Here is a 22422-nt window from a genome sequence, read left to right as displayed (position 1 = left end):
ACCATCAAAATATTTTCATATTTTAAGGGTCGAAGCTTATATCAAATGGTTAGAATTTTGAACCTAAGAATTTATTTCAAAATGTCACCTTACAGCCTGTGTTGATATGAATTTATGTATGCTAGGTTTGAAGAATAAATCTTCCTTAAGAAGGATGGGCAAAGCCTATATACAAAAAACCGTATTGCTACCTGGATGAAAAACAAGTACTGGACAAACGAATTTGAGGGCCTAAAAAACCCCCACTGTCCACCTATCAACAGCATGGCAGAACAACAAATCACAAACCTGGAAAGCCAGATATGCTGCTACAGCAGTGCAGCATCTCATTTGGGGGTTTAAGGTGTCAAAGATTCGACTGTTTTTAGCAAAGACTGAATGACAAGCGTCAAGCTTTACTCTTAAATACAACCTTAAAATGACAACATAATGATTCTCATTCTGCTCAAAAATGATGTAAAATTGTTTAATGACAAGCTAGAAGACACTTTCCTGAATCTGCTAATTTTACGTTTGTGGTTTGCATTATCTCAAACACAGGCTGCAGACATTCACTTTCATAACAAAACCTCAAAGAAATGCAGCCAACCCCCTTTTTCTCTGATGAGGGCTTATCTTAAGTTTGGGTTCCTCCTGCAGCTGTACTGGTTACTCTGTTTTAAAAAACAGAGTAGGAATGTCCTTTCCTGCTGTATCTATCAACAATAAAACCAATAGTTAAAATTGAAAAATGTGTCTGGAACTAGGCCAGCATCAAAGCAGACTCCAGGGTGATGAGATGTGAAAGAGTGTGGTCAAGCTATGGAGGAGACTGACAATGCTTTTGCAGCATTTCCTTGCAATTGTATTCCAGTAGCATTCCTGCCGCTTGGCTTTAGGCATCTAGGGAAGCAGAGCACCCTGGACAGTCAATGAAGAGAGAGGCTCATCTCCTTGGAGTCCCTTCCCTCACCTGCACACATGCCTGGTGGTCTGGGAGTCAGCTGTCACATCACCAACACCTAGTGTGCATGCTGCACTTCAGAAATCTCTGATCAAGCTAACTGGCCTCTCACAAGCGTAAGATGCCAACACATTCAGGACCAAACATCCCTCCAGAAAACTCAGGGACATTTGACTGATTTCTGCAAGTAGCATGTAGAGCTCTGGTAACTGAGAATCTAGCCTATGAACTCCAACAGGACATAGCCTCCTTGGAGCTAAATTCAGGTCAACTGGGAACTGCAAAGCTAAAGGTCTCATTAGTCTGCTTGGACAGTCCCAAGAAACAAGAAAGTTACTGCACTTCTCTGGTGTGCCATTACAAATAATTTACCCGGGAAAGCCATACCACTCCTGAAGCCAACAGCTCAGCAGACCACTGAAAAGAATCAGACAGCAAGATGGAGCCAGCTCTATCACACAGCAAGATAGAGCCAGCTCTATCACACAGCATAAACACAGTTGATTTTGCAAGGCATGATACTAAATACCCTATAAGGGTGAAAACCAAAATGCTGCTATGGGCAGTTTGCTCCCGTGGAGGGATTCCTAACTCTTCCACTGAAGCAGTGGTCTCCAGGCTGCCCCAGGGACAGTAGAACTTGACAAGTCATTCACCTAAACGTCATCATATGCTGTTCTGTTAGCTTCAGCATTTACAACTTCCTGTGGTCCCAAACAACACCTATCATCAACAGATGCTCTAGACAAAGCATAGTTATTTTCTTGTTAAAATGCTTAAATCCAGGAGCAGAACTGAGAAAATAAATCATTGGAGTGGGGGCTCATGCTTCTAGAAGTAAGTGTATTCCACACTACACAGAGAGGGGAAGCGGCATCACTTGGCCTACATTTAAGTAAGGTGATTCTGTTGCAAGCAATGCACTAACAGGTTGCTCAAAAGCTGAGTGTGCTAAACAGCTAGTAGCTTGCTCCCAGTTCTGTTTTCTGCAGAAAAAGGTTTTAGAGAACAAAGAAATAAAAGGAGAAAGATGAAACTGTAAACCAATTGTAACCTGAGTCTTGGATACTAAATTACAGGATATCATATGTTACCCCAAGTTTGTAGGCTGGATAAGAGAAAACTACCCAAAACAGGAACAGCAAAACGGAACTAAACCAATTGCTGTTTACCGTAAAGATGAAGGATTTCTGGCTCCTAGCTTTTCAGCCTACGGCCACCATCTGCAGCATGGCTGGGGTCGGACTGAGAACCAACAAGTTTGTCTACTGAATATCAACAAGATGTTTGTTGACAAGAGGGGTTAGCTTTTCATTATTTACAACATACCCTGGCATGTTCACATAACAAAGTAATTATGTCTAAGTAACAAGAGACTTCATTACAGCAGACAGTCTTAAACTTTTGCTGAGGAATTAGGTAAGATTGCTAGTTTTTCATTATTTACAGTGCTTTACCATAACATTGCAAATAGCCACTTCACCTTCCAGTGATATTTAAAAGTCTATTTCAACTTCCATTTGTCTTAAATAACAGCTATCTATAAATCCTGATGGGATCAAAATCTGTTTAGTGAAGGGGTTAATTACAAAAAATTGTAGCAACAATGGATTTAAGGAATTTATACACTTAATTCAACACTTTTCCAAATAATAACATTTAGATCACCAGTGATGACATAACAGTCCCCAAGTTGCTCCCCAGTGCTGTGTGTAGACAGTAATCATGGGTGCTAGCTGACTGGAGATGTACTGAGAGACATATTATAATGACAAAACAACTTTTCACACCTACTGTTAATTATAATTTTACTGTGACTCCCTTATTACTACAAAAAGTCTATTTAAAGTTATTCATGGCTTAACACGTATTCCGTTTTGAAGTGACTACACATATAATTTATTTTTTTGGCTTCAGTTTTATAGAGGGCACAGGTGTCTGAATTTGGAGTTCCTTTTTTCGATCTTTTATCTCTTCATAAATAGCAGGGCTCCATATGTTTCTCACCACTCTCCCCAATCTTTCCTACTTCAAATTTGACAGCTTCTGCTCCAAAGACCAGACTTTTTCGTGTTTAAAAAAAAAAAAAAAAAAAAAAAAAAAAACACCCAACCTCCATTGCTCACTTGATGAGGAAAATCCAAGTACAACTCAAGATATCCTTCCTTCCATCAAGAGTTAAGCTACCGAGGGCTGGAAGCACTCAGCAGCTGTAAAAGATGTGCTTTCCAAGTATAAGAATACTATTCTACCACAGACAGCACTGCACTCACAGTGGGGATGCAGCTGTACTAACAAAGCTGAACTTTGTGTCAGTACACTAAAACAATAAATCAATGCAAGCACAGAAATGCAGGTAAAAGTGCCTTTCAGAAGGGGGTTGTACTGGCACACTGCTGTGGCTTAGGGATCACACAGTTTTTTGCACCTACCTGACAGAGCTGTTATAGCAGAAGACTATACTGTAGGCTTGGCCAGAGGAAAAGATTTTTTGAGGTGGTACAAATGGAAAAATAATTCAGAGTCTTCACTAGCTTTGAAGGAAGCTAGGAACTTATCTACTTCCTATACTATTGAAAAATCTCCTTAAGTCAACAAATAATATTCTGGTTTTCCTTACAGTAATTACAGAACTACCCTGAGTACTGTCTTGCTTCTAAGTTAGGAACAAGGTTTTACTTGTGTGATCACATAGCTCATACACAAGAAGTCTTCCATGCTCAGGGCCAAATAAGAGCTACTCCTATATTCTGTAACTGTTTTGTACAAAATATTTTCAATTTATAGTTTAAAGAGTTGCTTTAGAAAGAGTAACACAACTACACCACTATTAAAGTATATTGTGAGGACTCTACTTACAGCTCTTGGTTTGCGGAAGTTCAACATGTGACAACCAATAAGTACAACTGAAGCATGAAAGCCAAATATATTGAACTTTCACTGTGCTGTACTTACCCAGAGCAACTGATTCAACTGTAGGCTATTCTTAAAAATGCTAAATGCATTTGAGATTCCTAAGAACATTAACTGAACATCCTCAGGCTGGTCATTAAAATGCAAGAACTTCCATAACAGAATGAATGCATGAGATTTAGCATAACTGAACACTACTCTAATAAAGCCACAGATTGAACTAGAATGGAAAATGAAATGCGATCTGTAAAACTGATACTCCCTGTAGGGCAGAATTAGGAACACTGGCCAGAGAGCTAAGAGCCAGTTTATGTTCAGACACTGACACTCTTCCTGATGCACAAAGAGATTTCAGGTTTACGTGAGATTTTTGAACACAATAGAAAGATATCATGAAACATAAAACAAAATGGGAACAAGAAGTTTATCCATGAAAGTAATTTTACAAAGTGTTCATCAAATGTGCTGTAGCAGGAAATTCTAAAACATCAAGATGCACTGGAAAATAGGAGAGCATGCTGAAACCTATAACAATATTCCCCATTATGCAGAATGGAAAACCAACAAAGAACATATTCTTATTTGAGAAAAATAGGCCCCAACCATCCAGAAAACATAGTTTAAAAAAAAAAAAGATCCAAGCAATCTTACCCTCCTTCCCATCTACAGGTTTCGATACTTCCATATCGAAGTTCTCTTGCAGCTGCTGGCCTTTGAAACGATTGAGATGTTCTTGTTCTATTAGGTTACTTTCCTCCTCCTCCAGAGGTTGCCATGTACCATCAATAAACCACTGTCCACGCATTACAGGGATTTTTTCAGTTTCTGCAAATCAAACAAGAGATACTGTTTTTTAACATATCACAAACTGACAGCAGATAAGAGAGACAGAGAATTCTGTTTGGTGTTTTGATGACAAGTTACATTCCCTCTGCTGCAACCCCTAACCAGGTTACCACAACTGCCTCTGCAAACAACAGGTTTTCCCATGGGGTGAAGCCACTAGTGAAGTAGTATTAATCTGCCAGCAGCAGAACTAATGAAGCCAAGTTTTAAATGTGCGTGTGAGAATGTGAGAGATGGATAGAAAGATGCAGATTGTGCAAGATTTATTAAGGTTTAAGCTCAAACAACAATCTAACTTTAACAGGATTATATTCCTCTCTACCCAGCTGCCTTATATTTTCAAAAAATTAGGTAGGAATTTAGTGAGACTCATGCTCCCCTATAAAATTTGACCAACAGTAACCAGTGGTTTAAGTTATCAAGATGATGCAGAATGAGGGGGAGAGAGAAAACCACACATGCACAGCCTTACTGCACAGAGCCTTGCTTCCCTTGGGAATTGTGTTTATAATAATCCAATTTACATATCAGTTACCAGAAAGGGTGATTTTAAAATACTTTCCTTGCTAGAGAGGAAAGTTATCTTTAGACTAAAACCAGTCTTCCACTGTGGGTTGCCTTCAGTCACTATCATTCCAATTTCTGTTTCAGTACTCCAAATGCAGAGCTGGGTGCCCATCCATTTGTTATCCGTGTGACAGAACAGTAGTTTCTACAAGAAGTTTGTCGTGGAGTCTATCCTTCATTGAACAGTGATTGATGCCCAAACTAATTACTGTGGCTGTAGGTAGCAAGAATTCTCCTCTTATGCATATCCCTGCAAGCAAGCAAGCTCAGACAGTAACATCCATTCTAGCTCAGCTCAGAATTCCCCTTCCTACATCCGGAAAGTCAAGAAAGGGAAGTGCTGCGTGTGTGCCTGTGCTCCACAGACCACAGGCCTGTAAAACCCCAGCAGAAGGCCTGTACCTCCACACTCACCGGGCTGGTGCAGATACAGTTTCACTGAGACCCCAGAGCAACCGGACCACTAACTTCAAGCACTTGTTAATGTGCACTGGTGTATACTGCATACACACCGGGAGGATTAGTCATGCACAGACTTCTAGTGTGTGTACATAATAACTAAACATGTTTAGGTCTCTAAAAAAACTAAGAATCCAACCACAAAAAGAGAGGCTCAGAAAAGGAGACTGAGAAAAAACTAGCCTTTGCTATCCAAATAAACAGTCCTACCCGAAAGGTGGGAAAACAGCTGGTAAGAAGAGCTTAGAAAAAAAAACAGATGAAATTAAAAAAAAAAAAAAAAACCAGCAAAGAACTACATGGGGAGAAAAAAAAGCAACAAGCAATGGAGAGCACAAAGATTTCACAGTTACTGAGCAAAGGAAGGGAAAACCAAGATGCCAGATCTACCACCAGAACGGTGCAAACGCAGCTGGGCTAGCTGACCCAGCGAAGAGGCAGTGGTTTGTAGCCTGGCTCACCGCTATGTTAGTGTAGCTGCTAGCTCAGGCCGTGAAAGCATCTGCTTCGCAGAGCACCGCATTGGGGTGGTGCATGTCCCAGCAAGTTTGATGTAGGGTCAGACGTTTCTGCACTACATTCCTTTACAGATATGCCGCCAGTGCTCGTCGTGCTCATGGGCACTAACCTAGAGTAGAAGTATGTTTCGTACTAGCTGCTTACAGATGAGAATATATTAGATTTGCAAGCGCCTCCCTTATTTCCTTGGAACCCCCAAACTATTTTGGATTCTTCTTCTGCCAGACACTGCGCCTACAAGCCACGGAAGCGACAGGAGGATCTCCTCCTCGCAATACTCTCTCCGCAGTGAAAGTAACAGTCAAAACGTTCCAAAACCAATTTCAAAAATTTTCCACAAAAGATGACACAGTTCCCACAGCACTAGAAATGACAGTAACCTCTGACTCCCCCTCCTTTGCAACAGAGAGAGAGACTTGTAGGAGACAGCACCTCCGAGCAGAGCTTAACTTGGTCCTGCAGCTAGCAGCAAGAGGTGCACAGCAGGGAGGCTCTGGGTGAGGAAGGGAGCCAACGCTTGAGGCGGGTGATCTGGAGCAAGGAGCCTAGATTACAATTGCACTTGCCTCATTTGGTCCTGGCACAAGTGCTCTCCTACTCACCTAAGCCTTCTCGTGACGAGGAAACCTGCGGACAACCCTACACAACAGCCCCCCTGCACGCACACGGCACAAGGCGGAGAAGGACTTTCCCAAAGCAGAGGCTCCAAGCACCGCCAGCCTCTCCCACTCCAGCCTCCCACAGACTCCCGCTTTCCTCGGCAGGCATCACGTGTGCCACTTCATCCCCAGAGCCCTGCTCAAACGCTCCTGCTCCCCTGCGTCGTCGCGCCTGCACACGCGGCGCAGAAGCCTGGTCAGGCTGATGAGACTGGGAAAAACAAGCAGAAGCAGCGCAGGTCCCAGTTCTGCCGTCGGGCTTCTGTTAACGCAGCTGAAATAGCTATTCCAAATAGGAGCAAGTTTTTACGCACTGCTCTAGTAAGTTCTTATGCAACGGTCTAACGTTTCAGATGTTGAAGATCTAACCAGGAGAACAAAAAGACAGGGGTTTTCAAGGGGCATAGTTATTTAATGAGAATAAATCCAAATATATCAGAAGAACAAAAAAATCTGAGTGGTTTTAAACTGCAAAAGTTAGTCGCTACAAATGACACAGAAAATTCAATTGTCTGTGAAAATTTCGGCTAATTTTGGAGTCTACATCCCATCAGTGAAGTGTGAAACAGAAGGATTTAGATTTCTTGAAATGAAAATGTTAACGACAGCGATGTTAATCATCGCCATACTGAGAGCTGCACAAGGAACAAAAAGTGAATTTAAACTGTAGCTCCTTATCAGGCGCTTGTCTTAACCGTCACTGTATTCCCCTACATTTTACACCTGTCAGCTAGCCGTATCTTTTAGTAGAATTAGTACCCACAAATCCAGTTAGGCTGCTCTCTGCAACAAAGCACTGTCTGTAGTAAAAATGAAAATCACAGAATACGCGAGCGTACATAAAGGAGCCCGTTGCTGCCGAAGCAATGAGACAATTATGTCAGATGTTAATCCTCACTGGGAAAATCTGCAAGCAATTCTTTAATTCTTGACTAAGCATTCTGACGAGGCTCCATTCATTGAACCCATTAAAAGAATTTTTTTTTTCCTTAAAAGCTGCCATATGAGTACTATTTTATACTCCAAGCCAAATGAATACAAGACAATTTTCAATTTTGAAGCAAAGTTTTCACATTGGAATTTCCACCTACACGTTCCTAAAACTCTAAACATAAACAGTCAAAAGAAACATTTTCAGGCTCTCTTTGCCCGAGATAGACTTTCCCATAGCAGCTCTTTACAAAAAGTAGATTGTAGCACTCAACAGCAGCTCTCAGATAAAAGATGGGCAAGTGCTTCTTCCAGAAAGGCTCAGCCAGGAAACATTGGCATGTTTGAAACAAGAAAAAGTTTACTGTAAAATCTTTTCCGGGTGGTTTAATTTGGGAATAAACTAATAATATATCAGGCTCCAGGTCTGGAAAGGGCATTTATCTGGAAAACACTTCATCCATAAATCACTTTCAGATCTGAGACAGATTATTATGGAGGGTTTTTTTGTTTGTTTGTTTTTTGGAGCAGGGCCTTAAACCATGAACAAGGTAATTCTGTTTTCCAAAACTCCATGAGATTTTAGGGAAGCTCTGGAATTGCTTCCCCAACCTTGCAACTCTTGCACACCGTGCCTGCAGCCACGGCACTCTGAGCTACAAGCTCGTCTGATTTCACAACTTGACCTTCAAGGCTGGTTTGACCACTATGCTACTGAGAGACCTCAAGAGAAAATCCAGCTGGTACAGGAAGCGAGTAAATGACATTTCCGTCTATCAGAACAGTGGTTTGGCTTAAAGACAAAAAAAACAAAACACCCCTACACACACCCACAGCCAGCCACACCACAGAATTGTCTTTCAGATAAGAAACGATCAATTTTGAGACTGCAGATGAGGAAAAAAAAAATATTTCATGTTATTTCTCATGAGAGAAGGTCTGGTAAAGCAGAAAAGAACAATTTCCATTAATATCCGTGTTTTATGGTTTTGAAAACCGAACAATGACAACTATATCAGAAGTGTGTGACAGGAGATTTCAATTCACGTCAAATTTTAATTCCAAACATCGTGATGATGACCTACAAATTCCCCAGATCATCATATTCCTTAAACTCCAAAAGTCAGCAGCGTTTCAGTTACGAAGCAACAGTGGTATATTGGAGGTGAGCAATTACTCTGAACACACTGGAGTGGGTGGCGAAGCACGGTGGTAAGGACACACTAGGAGATTTTCCAGTATTGTCTATTGACTGTGGGAAAAGAGTAGAGGTATGGCTCAGCAAGCAGAATTCCTGCTGTTATACCCTGCTTTGGACAGGTCCTTTTACCTAAAGACACCTACGCGATTCATTCAGCGATCTTGATCCGTACTACTACATTTAGCACCATTAAAAAGGGATGTACCAAACTTGCCATTTCAGCACCCAACTTCAGTCACTCCTATCCACCTTCAGTAAATTCCTCCAGGTCCCCAAGATTCACAGATGATTTTAGAAAGCTTAAGCTAAATTATTTCATTTATTTTTGCATTATGGATGAATGAAATACATGGATATTTATATCATGTTGTAATTTAACTTTTTTTGGGGGGGGAGGGGGCAAAATAGAATTTCAAGTCTATCAGATGGTGAAGTATTATTTGTCTTTGTCCTCACAACCTTGATCCCTAGGAAAGGATTTGCCTTGCCTTCTTTACTGCCTTAAGTATTACACCATATAATCTGCAGTTGGCAGTGCTTCAGGTTGAAAGATACCAATACATTTGGCTGGTTATACGTTTGCATGGTGTATTTACACAAGAATTTCTAAATAGATCTGAATGGCAAAGATTATAAGCTGATGAAAAGCACTTTGTTTAAATTATTCATACATATTTTACCACTTCTAGAGAAAAAAGTTCAACTGATTTAGACTGCTACAAAAGATTATTATTACTTACACAAAAAGGCCTTTTTTCCTGAAAATCCAAACAATAATTACAAGCGCTGTAATTAGTGATATGAAGATACAAGAACATGAGCAATTTGTGTAATGGTAATCACCTAAATCCTCTGAAGAGCAAAAATGTTAAAATTAAAATTGTATTCAATATATAGTACGCATGTGCAGCAATTTATATATGTATACTCCAAATACTTCTTTTGGGGTGAAGGTCTTCTTTATACTGTATGTATATCACATCCTTTGAGGTCTCAAAAGACTTCAGTGAATACAAATTGCATAAAAAAGCTACACAACGCTTTAGAACACATAATGAAAAGTATTAACTGAGCTGAATTTGCCTCCATTTTTCTTCTTGAACCACTACCTGAACACTATTATCTGCTTCCTGCCACCGCATTGATTCTTGTGTATGTTAAAATAGCGCATGCCTAAGCACACGACAAACTGGGGCTCTTTCATCCTAACTGATTCTGAGCTAAGTTCTGTTGCAAAACTAAGACCATACAAAGATAACTAAAAGTTAACAAATAGAGCTTGAACAGGAGGCCAAAAAGAAATCTACTTCAGAAATATCGACAGAAGCTAGCATGCAACGTGGAAGATGCACAAAGAGAATAAAATGATATGAGAGCAACACTCAGCAAACTTTTCATTTCATTGCTTCAAAACAAAGGTCTTGTTCAGATGACTTGATGGCAAAGTTAAGGCAGCTGTAGAAGTATCTGCTCTTCAGACTCAAGATAACTATAACCATTAACCCACAAATGAGATATGAAAGGTAAATGTAACATTCAAAAGCCCCAAAATTTAAATTAAAGCTTATGTTTTGCTGTAACTGAAAAACTCAATTTCCTAATACTCCAAGCTCAAAGCCAAAAAGTTGGGCAAGAAACAGAACTTCACAAAATGCAGTCAACTTGACATGTGGGATTCCTGCGTTTTAGTACAGTAATTTCTGTTCCTTAAAGTTGACTTCATTATTACTGTGGTTGTGCACAGTTTGCAGGGCGTGAAGATGATATCTGTGTAAGCTGAAGGTAATTGAGGCTACAATAGGTGACATCTAAGGCTAAAGGCTATTTAAATAATGAATAGTCATGCCCCACATGTGCATCAAAGAGAAGAAAAACCCAGCCTGCTAGAAGGGTAAGAAATGGCTTCCTCCCACAAACGCTGCTAAACCTCGTGTGTCCTGGCAATTGTAATACACACAAGAAGCTGAACATCGATATGAGCCACCAACATAAACATATTCCAGAGTAACATCAAGGATAGTAGCATAGATTTTTAAATATCTGCTATTCACTGCTATTGTATCAAGCCTAAAATTATAATTTGGGTAGATTAACTACTGCACTGCCCATAAGATTTCTCTCTAGTGCAGACATGTTAAGTATCATGACCAGTATTACTCAAACTTTGTATTATCTCGAGTCCTACTCACCCAACAGCTCTCACCACTATCTCTACAGTAATAATGATTTGCAGATTCTATTTTTGCCAGTACAAATACACAGAGCGCAGTTTGCAAGATAATATCTGTTCTCTTGCTTAGTTTCCTTACGGCTGGGTTTGTAAACTCTCCTGAAAGGACAAAAAAATGAATCAGGACAGGAAGCTTTATCATGAGAAAAATGGTGACAGAAACTGATAGCGAGATTACATTTTATTGTCAATGACATGATCATGCATGTGGAGTGAACAAACATGTTATAATAAAATAGTCAAAACCTAAAAATTCATTATTTCACTTTAGCTAGGTAACATGCCACACTTCTTTAGCTTAGAGTTCTATAGCTTTCTAGTTATTCACCAATAAATTATTTCAGAATAGAGTAGGCTACTGATATTTAACTGAATAGAACCACTCATTTAATCACAGCCGAATGACCTTCCTTTGTTTAAATGCAAGCACCCGCAATCTGTTCTATTCTTTTAGAAGTAACAGCGTAACCTGAAGAGGAGCTCAAGGGTGAAATCCTGGCCACAGAAAAGCTAACAGACAGAGCCACATAAACTTACAAAGCCAGAATTTTATTCAGTTTCCTAGACTGAAAGAGTTGTTTCATTCACCGAGTTGTAAAGAATACTATTTTGCTGCCCCCTCAAATGATTCTAAGCTGTTTTATTGAAGTAATTTCAAAATTACAGGTAGAAGTTGCTTTTGAGTTTCACTGAGACTAAATGCATTAAGCACAATCTGATCAACATAGAAGGAATTTTCTTCCCAAATGGACTGTGATCTACACAGCAGCTATGGATGCTGAACCCAGAGGAAATCCCTCAGAAAGAGAAAGAATGCTTTCAAAGTTACCTCTCATCTCAATTGCTATATACCACCCCAAAATACAGCGCGTGCTCATGTTTTTCAAGGAGGATTTTTCTGTTTTAAGATATCACTTTAATTTTAGCTTAATTTACACCTCTGCAATTGCTCTTTCCACAGATCTGCACCCTATTGTTTGGGACAAAATCCTACAGCTCCCCTTAAGAACCATGTCGCTTTTCAGCTCCAGCAGGAAACACTCATCAAAAAACTCTGGGCTGTTGAAATATGAATCTGGGCTATGGTTTTAAGTTCAGAACTTTATTTTTAGTAAATTCTTGCCAATTAAAATAGTTTACCAAATTTCAATACCATAGCTTAATTACATACATAACGACTGAAATTGTTACTATACCTGTGTAGTGTGAATTCCGAAATTGGCTAAAACAGACTGTAAACCAATACTATTTAGTCCAGATATTTTCTTATTAGTAGATTAAGATTATAAGTTTTGCTAATATTTGTAAAGGCTCAACCATCTCATACTTTTATACAATTTAAATGAAGACTTTGTGACACTATCCTGGAGCAAGCTGATACCACCTAGAGACATTCACTTAGGCCACGCAGGATAGGAAAGCTTCCCTCACCCAGTAGAAGCCCTTTTCACTCCAAACTACAGGTCACCTATGAAAGAGCGAAGGAAAGTGCCTGAGATTTAGATAGAGATAAAAAAAACCTAGTGATCTTAGTACTTTGAAGTGAAGCACTTCCACCACCAGCGTTTATTGTTGGAGTCAACAAGTTGTAGAAGCAAGTCCCTTATCAGCTCTTTGCTAACGCACAGAAGCAACTTGCATTTTTTGAAATAGCAATAAGTGAAAGCTAAACTGAACCAGAAAAGAATGACTGTGCCATATGCCAAACGTGAGGACCTCCTAAAATTTAAGCATGTGCTCCAATCCCATTGAAAGCCATGGGACTTTTGCACAATCACACCCTCAACTGTACGTGTATGAGCTCTCCTGACAGGCCCTCTTCAACTGGTCTTTGTTAGCAAGCTCTCTCCAGCATCAAGTAGCAATGATTACGTATGTACAGTTTGAGCAAGTAGATTCCAATATGGGAATATCTTTAAAAAAAAATAAATAAATAAAAGCAAGATTTTTCCTGCACGTACCTCAAGCCTCCCAAAACCACTAACAAGATGAACATATCCAAGGGCACACTAACCTTTTCTCTCAACTCCTTCCCTCTTCCTCCTTTGCAGGGATTTTTATGCCCTCTCCTTCTAGCCCCACTCCTTGTTCTGTCTACTCCATCCCACCTCCAGACTTCCCTACACTTTCATCCCATCTTTCACTTATTTACTCTATAGTTATTTTTCTTCCACAAAACTGGCATGATTTTAGTCTCTTGCATCTTAAATATCACTGCCTGGGACTCCATTTCCCCCACATACTCAGTGCTCCTTTACCATGCTATTTCCCATTGCTCTCGGATACTTCTCCTATCCAGCTCTATGCCAGACACTCCATTGTGGCTTCAGCTACTTGCAACCCACTAAAATAGATTGTACCACGGCAATGACCTTTTTTCTGGCCAACGCTTAAAATCATTACTTCATCTACACCTTTTTCAGCCTTTCAGATACCACTGACAGAAATGCTCATACTTTTCATTTTAATTTCTTGCTCTCTTGTGAATTTTTCTTCCGTCTAGCTCTTCTGTCTACTCACTTTTACAGTGTCAGCTCTTGCAGATCCTTCTCACACCCCTTGCAGAGCCAGGGAAGGGCTCTGTCCAAGGTTTCACTTTCCCCTCTGTATCTTTTCTCCAGGTAGTCTCTCCCTCTCACACATGCACACAGAAATTCATCTAACTCTAATCTAGCCCTGTCACCTTCAAATTAAATCCCACCCTATTTCTCTGCTATTGCCAGTCACATCCAATATTCAAGCCTAAACTCTGTCAGAACAGAACTCCTGATCCTTCTCATCCCACAAACATTTTTTGTTTTCTCATTTGTAGGGGAAAACACCCTCCTCCTGCCTGTCACCCAAAAGTTGTAACCCAAGTATTCCCTTCATCTCTATCTTCTCCCTCACTGATCGCATCCAGCAGTAAAAGTGCCGGATATGTTAATAACGGTGCCCTGCAGTAGAAGTAAACTTCATAGCTTCTGCAAGGTATGTTTTTTCCAATTCATACAACTGCTGCAATTCTTATCTAGCTCTCTTCCCTTTTCATCTTGATTGCTCCAGCATCACCTCTCCAAGCTCTGGTGGCACAATCTTGGCCTGCTCAGCTCTAGTCAAAAAGCTGTTGCACAAGACCTTTTCCTACTTCTCATTTTTACTCTGTGCATCACCACCATCCAACTGCCCTTGTCCGGACAGACCACATGAAAGGGCAAGCACAACTCACTTTCTAAGCAGAGTCTCTCCTTAGCTCCTCTGCTGCAGATGATACCATCCACCTGAGAGCGATTTTGTAATTCTGATATCATTTACAGGAATCAGATAGCAGACTCATTTTGCTTAAATAATGCTTACAAACCACAAAAATAAAAGCTGAGGATAGAAAAGAAGCTTACCTTCAAAGACACATCCAAACAAAATACCTACATCTCCCACCTGCTCTAGTAAAGAATCCTTAAAGTCACAAATACTCTCTACTTAAATCAGGAAAGGTGCCAGAGACCACAATCTTAACAGAACATATGTACCAACAAATTTATTTCGTGATTTGATACAGAGTACTGCAAATCTAAAAATGATTTCATCAGCGTGTGTTAGGCCTTCTGGTCAGGAACCAGCTGCTTAAGAGCAAACTACAAGATGCTTTTGAAAGGAAGGTATGATTGAGAGACAGAAGCAAAACTCAGGAAAGATTTTAAGCAGCACGAGTAACTCTGTACCTTGCCTTGTAAACTATCACTACTTATTTTCAAGAGAGCATATCTGGGGAGAAAAACAAGAAAATAGTATTCGCCCTTCAGTCAAAAAATCCTTTACACAAAGGAACAGTATCAACCACATTCAAAGACTTCCCATCGCTGCACAGGTAATGTTCTAAGCATACAATAAAGCAACTAAGAAAGCGCTCTACTGCTAAAAATAGACTAAAACAAATGCAAAACACAATCATACTCAAACACTTATTTCCAAACCCTCAATTTTTATCTTCCTACATAAATCTGTTTTACTGCTATTTCTGCTTCAGAATACAAGGCAAATCCGTACAAAACCTGTAAACTAAACATGCAGTCTCAACAGAAGTACCAGACTGGATTAAAGCAGCACAGGCAAGTGGTCTAATGGGATCTGTACCTCAAGATGGGTTTAGGTCTGCCAGTCCGTAAATAGCCAATGCAAAAATTTATATTGCCAGCTCTAGGGAAGGGACAAGCACCCAACGCTCATGCATGAAGCAGATAGCAGAGAAGCACCTTACAGCTCTCGCCCATTGATTTTTAGTCTCGACAATGCAGTCCAAAGAGCCACCAGCGGCTGGGGTACCACAGGTCCTGTATCTTACTGCTGACCTCCACCTCCTACATGAAAACAAGCACAGCATAAAAGAATTCACTAACAGAAAAATCTTTTGCAATCATCTGGTCCCAAGCATTAACTACTATGCTTGAAGATTTTTCAATAATCCTGACCAACTCCAAGTTCAGGGAGCTGATAGCACTTCCCTGGCATTCAAGTCTCATTTCGCAAAAAGCTCAACTGGCAGAGGCTTTTCACAGTGCGCTAATGACTGCCGCTTCTTCCAGCCTACAAAGTAGCTCGCCGAGAGCTTACAAAAGAATGGACAGGGACCTGGAAATTTCTTTCACTAAAAGCTTAAAGGCAGCTGAAACAGTTTTTAAAGCTGCCTGATTCCAGCCTGAGCATGCAAATTTTAAAATTAAGACCCAATGGCACCCTCTGTATTCACAGGTTTTTCAGGCTAAGCTCAGTAGAATCTCTGTTAAATCTGCACAACAAAAACAACTCTTACATCTTCAGTCAGGGATGGTCCCAGTACAGAGTGGTGTTTTATTTAATAGACTTTTAAAACTATTATGCAAAAAAACAAAAAACCACAACCTTACCAAGCCTGAAAAACAGAAGTGTATTTATGACTTTTTAATTTTTTAACATTTTGAAAAGATTTTCTTAAAGCAATGACCTTCCAAACACCACAGAATTCTGATCCACAATAGAAGACTAAATTAAAAAAAAAAGGGAGTAGTCTATATTCACTCACCAGAATAAACGAAAGGAAAACATGAGCGGTAGCAATAGTTAGAGGAAAGCTTGAATTTTAAGAGTTCTTCATTTTAATGAACTGCATTATACCAAAAGAGGAACAACTTCAATAGTTTTCATCTGCCTTATGGATCTACTTTAAGTGTGTGTATGTGGAGGTGTTTTATCCTTCCCTAAAAGGCAATACTCCGTAGGCTCCCCTATGCCTGCAGAAATACACACCTTGTTGTTCTTTCTCCCCATATACCCCAAGATTTTACAAAAGTCCTAGCTCAATTTTTAAAAGTACCGCTGCAAGACAGACACCAGCTGAGATGATGAGCGTCCAACACACAGGCAGAATTCAAACTGGAGAACAGGCTGGGATGAAAGAGACTATCAGGAAAGTGAAAATGAAGTGTTTTGTAAGAAAACACTGCAAGAGCTAAATACATGTAACTTGACCAAGCAATCAAAAAGCAAGGGACAAGCAGCCTACCAATCAACAAATACTGCACAGGATCAATAGACCCATGGGCCAAACTCACGAGCCAAGAAGTAGGAAAAAGTCACCAAGGCCACAGGCGGTGGAATTAACAGACTCACTCAGGACTCTGAAAACCAGACTGAGTAAAACTAGAGAAAAATGCTTGTAAAACAGCCCTCTTCGACCAGGAGGGCCGAAGAGGAATGGATAATCTAACAAGATTCAGACAGAAGACCCACACATAAAATATCATACTTTGTCAGGTCCACAGAAGACAAGAAGCAGCCCAACTCCAAACTACTCCCTTATCTGGAAGCCTCACTAATAATTTTAGTCCTCCTCTGCTGTCTTTGTTAGTTCTGCAACACTAATTAAATAAATCCCAGAGGTCACAAGGTAAGGATAAAATTCTCAGTAATTAATCTGCTCAAATTGTATCTCAGTCTAATATTACAAATGAATCCCGTGATGAGCTTAAGAAGACATGGAGTGAAAAAACATTTCAACAACTCCAAGCTATAATCAAGACCTTCCTATCATTTAGACTATACATTTAATAGCTAAAGAATTGTCAGTGCATTCAATATTGTAGCCATGAGATAACAGTCTTCCCCGAAACACCGTACATACGCGAAACAGAACAACAAAACTCAGAGGAATAACAAAGATAAAAGCTTTTGACCTGTGCTCTGAACTGAAAACATGAATCAGCAGAAACAGATAGCAGTTTCTGTACTCTTTAATGTGCATCTCAGCATATTTTAAGTCAGTCGTACTCATTATACTTCATGCTCATGTGGTCAGAGCGCCAGATTCTCCTTCGTTGCTCACAGGCTGCTCCAGCGGCTCTGGTATTCCACCAGCAGCTCCCTCTCACACCACAGTGAACCAAAGAGGCAGCTACCCTTAGGATCCAAAATTGTGCACACGCTATCAAACAGGCAGAAGAAATGTAACAGCTACACCAAGGTCTTCAAAAGCACAGAGGAGCCAGGATCCTTGGGATCTGACCTTGCAGCTTCTCAGGCCTGGGCACAGCAGATAACCAGACAGGGAGCACCAGGCAGCCGTGCAGCACAGAGCGGTGCTGGCCAGCTGCCTACTGGGATACTCACTCTCTTGCTTGGGAGGAAAGAACAGGAGAAAGGCAAGAGCTCTGACATATACATGGAAGAGAGGAAAGGAAATGTGTAAGTGAAGGAGGAGGAGCTAGATCAGGAGGCACTGACAGATCAATGAAACACCAAAAGCTTATCTTAGTCTTGCAGATGAGCGTAGCTGATAATAAAAGACTGAGCACTCTCTTTAATCAGCTTTCTGAGGACAGAAAACATCCCCATCCTTAGTCTCCTCGGGATCATGAGTTTCTTTTTCTCCTGTCTAGCACTGCTTCTGGCGCTAGCCTAGGGAATTCTTCTTCCAAGCTTCAGAAATCTCTCTGCTTGGCATTTGTTATTATTTGAAACATCTGCTCGTCAGGTTTAATGAGACTGAATCAGTTCCAAAATGGACACGGCACAGGGTCAAGAAATTAAACCTTTAAGCTGATGATGAGCACAGCCTCCTGCTCCCTATTACCAGGAACAATCCTACCTCACCTGACAGCTCTGCTCACTCACTCTCCTGTCCCCCCACAGCACAGCGAGCGGGAGGGATGGCAGCAGTTTCCTCATCCCTTGGGTGACCTGCATCATCTCTTCCCAGTAACCACGTGGCAGCTGCATCAAGTACTCGCTGCATGGACCTCAGGGTGACAACAGTGCAAGAACTACCTCCGCTCCCTGCGGAGGAGCTGTGCCTGAGCTCTTCTTGAGCTCAGAACATGCATGGACTGAGAGCAGGTGCTCCCTTTCTGCTGTGCTTGCTCCTCCAGCTCAATATCTGTGTGCTGGGGCATGGATTGGAAAGACCAGACAAAACGTCACACCACAGATGAATTTTACTACCTGGCCCTGCTTTTTATGGACCTCCCTCCTGCAAGGGAGCTGTGGAGGAACAGGGAAAACAATTGAAAGCCCTAGCTTTCAGATCTGCTGCTCTGAAACAGTGTCCTCCCCCCACCTCCTTCCGAGACTTCCACAGGCCCCAACCTGCCTCCTGAATCTCTAAATATGTAGAGGGGACAAGAGGAACCTGCCTGCCCCTTTCCCAAGTCCATGCCAGGACAAAGTCTATAGCTTGACCTCTCTACATCTTCTCACCTACTCCATAACAGTTCCCTTGTCCTTGAAAGGAAACAGTTAGAAAGCACACTCCCAGAGACAGAGGATGAGCAGTGGCATGGCTTGTCTACTCCGTAGGAGCAAATGTCCACTTGTCCAGGAATAACCTGGGGGACATGCCCTCCCAGGGAAGAAGAAGAGCTCAGGTGCCCGCTCTTCTTTCTTCTCTGTTCTCCAAGGTCCTCTCTCCTCCTCTCCTCTAAGGACACATGTGAATACAAGGGGACATCCCCTCTTGGGTAAGGGTGGGAGAGGAGGCACATCACCATCTCATTTTGAAGCTGAGGGGATGAAGCAAATACAGACACAGTCCTTACTCCTCACCCTTCCAACAGAGGGATATCTGAGGTGCCTGTTGTATCCCCTCCAAGTGGAAAGAGGTCCCATTTCAGGCCACTTCCCAGTGGAGGGATGATGGTGGTGGGAAGATGAAGCACAACATCATCCCTTTCCCAGCAGAGAGGATGAGGATAACAGAGGCAGAAGCCAGATGTCAGCCCTCTCATCCATCACTTTCCCAAAGAAAAGGAATCAGAAGTGACAGGGAGATGGGACACAAACAATTGCTTGTTTCCAACTTGCTCCTTCTGAAGATAGAATGTGCATATTGAAGGGGAGAGGGCAGGAAAGTGTTGAAAACAAATCTCCACCCTCACCCTTTCTTTAGGAAATGGGAAGCATGAATAAGAAGGCTCTCAGTCACCTTCCTTCCCACTTTCTTCTCTATGCCTCAAGAAGTGAGAAGATGCTCAGATCTTCCTCACCCCTGTGTCTGTATGCCAGGGAGTGGAGTAGATGCCCAGATCCCCCTTTCCCTTGGATGCGTGTGCACAGGGGGCAAGGAGAAGGAAAGATGCCTGGTTCCCCTTTCCACTGGACGTGTGTGAATGAGTGCCCAATGCCCACTTCCCCCAGGTGTCTGCAGGTGGGGCAGGGGGTACCTACTGCCTCCTGTCCTCCAGGTGTGTCAGGGCAGCCCAGTGTCCTCCCCTTTCCCCACACATCCAAGAGTCTGGGGCTGGGAATGCCCAGTCTCTCTTTGCCCAGGTGTGTGCGAGCAGGGTGCCCAGCACCCCCTCTCCCAGGAAGGTGTTCTGCCTGGTATCCCTGCTCCCAGGTGCATGTGTGTCACGCGGTGCCCAGCCCCTCTGCCCAGCTGCGTGTGACAGGGAGTGCTCGGTCTCCCATTTACCCATGCGAAGACACTGCAGGGGAGGAAGAGCTATCCAGCATCCCTCTCCAGAGGGTGTGCTGGGGGGGGGGGGGGGAACACCCAGTGCCTCTGATGCAGGTCTCTGGGAGCAGGGGTTGCCCAGCGTCCCTACCTGGGAAGGGTGGGAGTGAGGGAGAGCCTAGCTGTCCCCACCCCAGGTGCGTGGTGGCAGGTGCCCAGGCCTCCTGCCACCTTTTTAGCGTGAACGGGGGGATTAGCAGGGGGAGAAGAGGCAGTGGCGAGCACCGCTCCCTGCGGGGATGCCCCATCCCTGCTCCCCGTCACGGTGCCATCTCCTGGGGGCACACGGGGTGGTGGGGACGCCCCTCGAGGCACGCGCGTGCACACACAGGGGGCACCCAGCACCCCTCTCCCGGCGATGGAGGGGTGCCCGCCGCCCCTTCCTCCCCCAGCTCCGTGCGCCAGGGCTGCCTGGGGGGGGGGGGGGGCCCGGTGCCCCCGGCCCATCCTCGGCCCGTGTGTGCGAGGGGAGCCTGGTACCCCCAAACACCCCCCATATCTGTGCCCCCCCCTTCTGTGTATGAGAGGGGCCCAGTGCTCCCCCCCTCCCCCGGGCCCCGTGTGAGGGGCACCAAGTGCCACCTCCCCACAGTATGGGGGGCACCAAAGGCCCCCCCCCTCCCCTGGCCTCTGTGTGGGGGCCACCCAGGGCCTCCCCCCCTCCCCACAGTACGGGGGGCACCAAAGGCCCCCCCCCTTCCCTGGCCTCTGTGTGGGGGCCACCCAGGGCCTCCCCCCCTCCCCACTGTATGGGGGGCACCAAGGCCCCCCCCCGGCCTCCGTGTGGGGGGGCACCCGGGGCCTCCCCCCCTCCCCACCGTGTGGGTGGGTGAGGGGCACCCAGTGGCCCCCCCCGGGCTTCTGTGTGGGGGGCACCCAGGACCTCCCCCCGCCCCGTGTGGGTGGGTGAGGGGAGCCCGGTGCCTCCTCCCTTCCCCCGTCCCTGTGAGGGCCGCCCGGCGCCCCCCAACCGCCCCCCTCGCCCCTCCCGCCCGCCCACCGCGAGGGCGCCGGGGCAGGTGCGCGGCGGCGGCGGCGGCCGCACTCACGGTTCCAGTAGACGGGGTAGCACTCGGCGCTGGCCACGTCCACCTCGTAGAGCCCGCTCCGCACGCACACCGGCTCCACGGCCGCCTCGCCCTCCCGCGGCTCCGCCGCGCCGCCGCCGCCGCCGCCGGGCCCCAGGGCGCGGTAGGCCAGCTCGATGCGCAGCGAGTCGTAGCCGATGAAGGGCTTCCAGGTCTTGCGGTCCTCGCGGTAGAACCAGCGCACCTCCTCGGCGCCCAGCTCCCGCACCACCTCATAGCGGGGCCGGCACGCGCCGCCCGCCGCCGCCGCCCGCGGCCGCTTCCTCTCGGGCAGCGTGGCCGCCGCCGGCGAGAAGCCGCCGCTGCCGCCGCTCTCGCTGCTCGCCATCCCCGCGCCCTCGCCCTCGCTGTAGTCGCCGCCGGTGCCCGTGGAGTAGCGCAGCGACGCGCCGGACTCGGCCGAGTCGAACTCGCCGCCGCCGCCGCCGGCCTCGTCGCTCAGGCTGGGCTCCCGCGGGCGGGCGGCCGCGGCGTCCGGCTCCCCCTCGGAGGAGGAGGTGGAGAGCGCGGAGCGGAGCGGCGCCGGGCGCTGGTGCTGGTGCAGGCGGGCCAGGGGGTGCGGCGAGCCGCGGCTCCCGTCCTCCGCTCCCTCCTCGCCGCGGGCCGGGCGCTCGTAGCAGCCGCCGTAGCCGGTGGCTTCGGCCGCCAGGTCCCAGGCGCCCTGCGGCGAGCCGGGCTCGGGGTAATCCATGCCGCAGCGCGCCGAGCCCGGCGGTGCCGGTGCCGCCGCGGCCGCCCCCGCCTCGCCCGCCCCCGCGCCGGCGCCCGCGCCGCCCCGCTCACGCCCGGCTCGCGGCTGCCGCAGCCGCCGCCGGCTCCAGCCGAGCGGGGGCGGCGCCGCATCGTCACGCGCGCGCGGCGCCGCGGCCGCGGGGCGGGGCCCGGGGCCCGGGGGCGGGGCGGGGCCGCGGGGCCCGGGGGCGGGGCGGGGCCCGAGGGGGCAGGGCCCGAGGGGAGGGGCGGGGCCGCGGGGCCGGGGGGCGGGGCGGCGCGCGGTGGCGGGAGAGCGGGCGGGGGGGGAGGGGTGTGTCCGCGCGCGTGTCTGTGTGCGTGTGTAAAAAACGCCCTCAGGCACCGCCTGCGGCTCTGTGTGTGAGTGTGTGTG

At 45.2% G+C, this 22422-nt stretch overlaps 1 protein-coding gene across 2 annotated transcripts in view; it reads right to left on the bottom strand.

The window, feature by feature from the left end:
* The window catches only part of DDHD1 (DDHD domain containing 1), a 74114-nt gene extending 52072 nt beyond the window's left edge, over positions 1-22042 (bottom strand). For both annotated transcript variants that reach the window (XM_067295158.1, XM_067295159.1), the window contains exons 1-2: positions 21279-22042; positions 4508-4681 (exon numbers count right to left, since the gene is read on the bottom strand). In XM_067295158.1, the coding sequence (XP_067151259.1) occupies positions 4508-4681; positions 21279-22008 (904 nt within the window). In that variant the 5' untranslated portion in view covers positions 22009-22042. The remainder of the gene's footprint in view (positions 1-4507; positions 4682-21278) is intronic.
* Positions 22043-22422: the final 380 nt, after the last annotated feature.

Source organism: Apteryx mantelli, chromosome 4 (assembly GCF_036417845.1).
Source record: "Apteryx mantelli isolate bAptMan1 chromosome 4, bAptMan1.hap1, whole genome shotgun sequence".
NCBI classification, from domain to species: domain Eukaryota; kingdom Metazoa; phylum Chordata; class Aves; order Apterygiformes; family Apterygidae; genus Apteryx; species Apteryx mantelli.
Note: the sequence above shows the minus strand (reverse complement) of the source record. Positions and strands in the feature narration are given on the sequence as shown.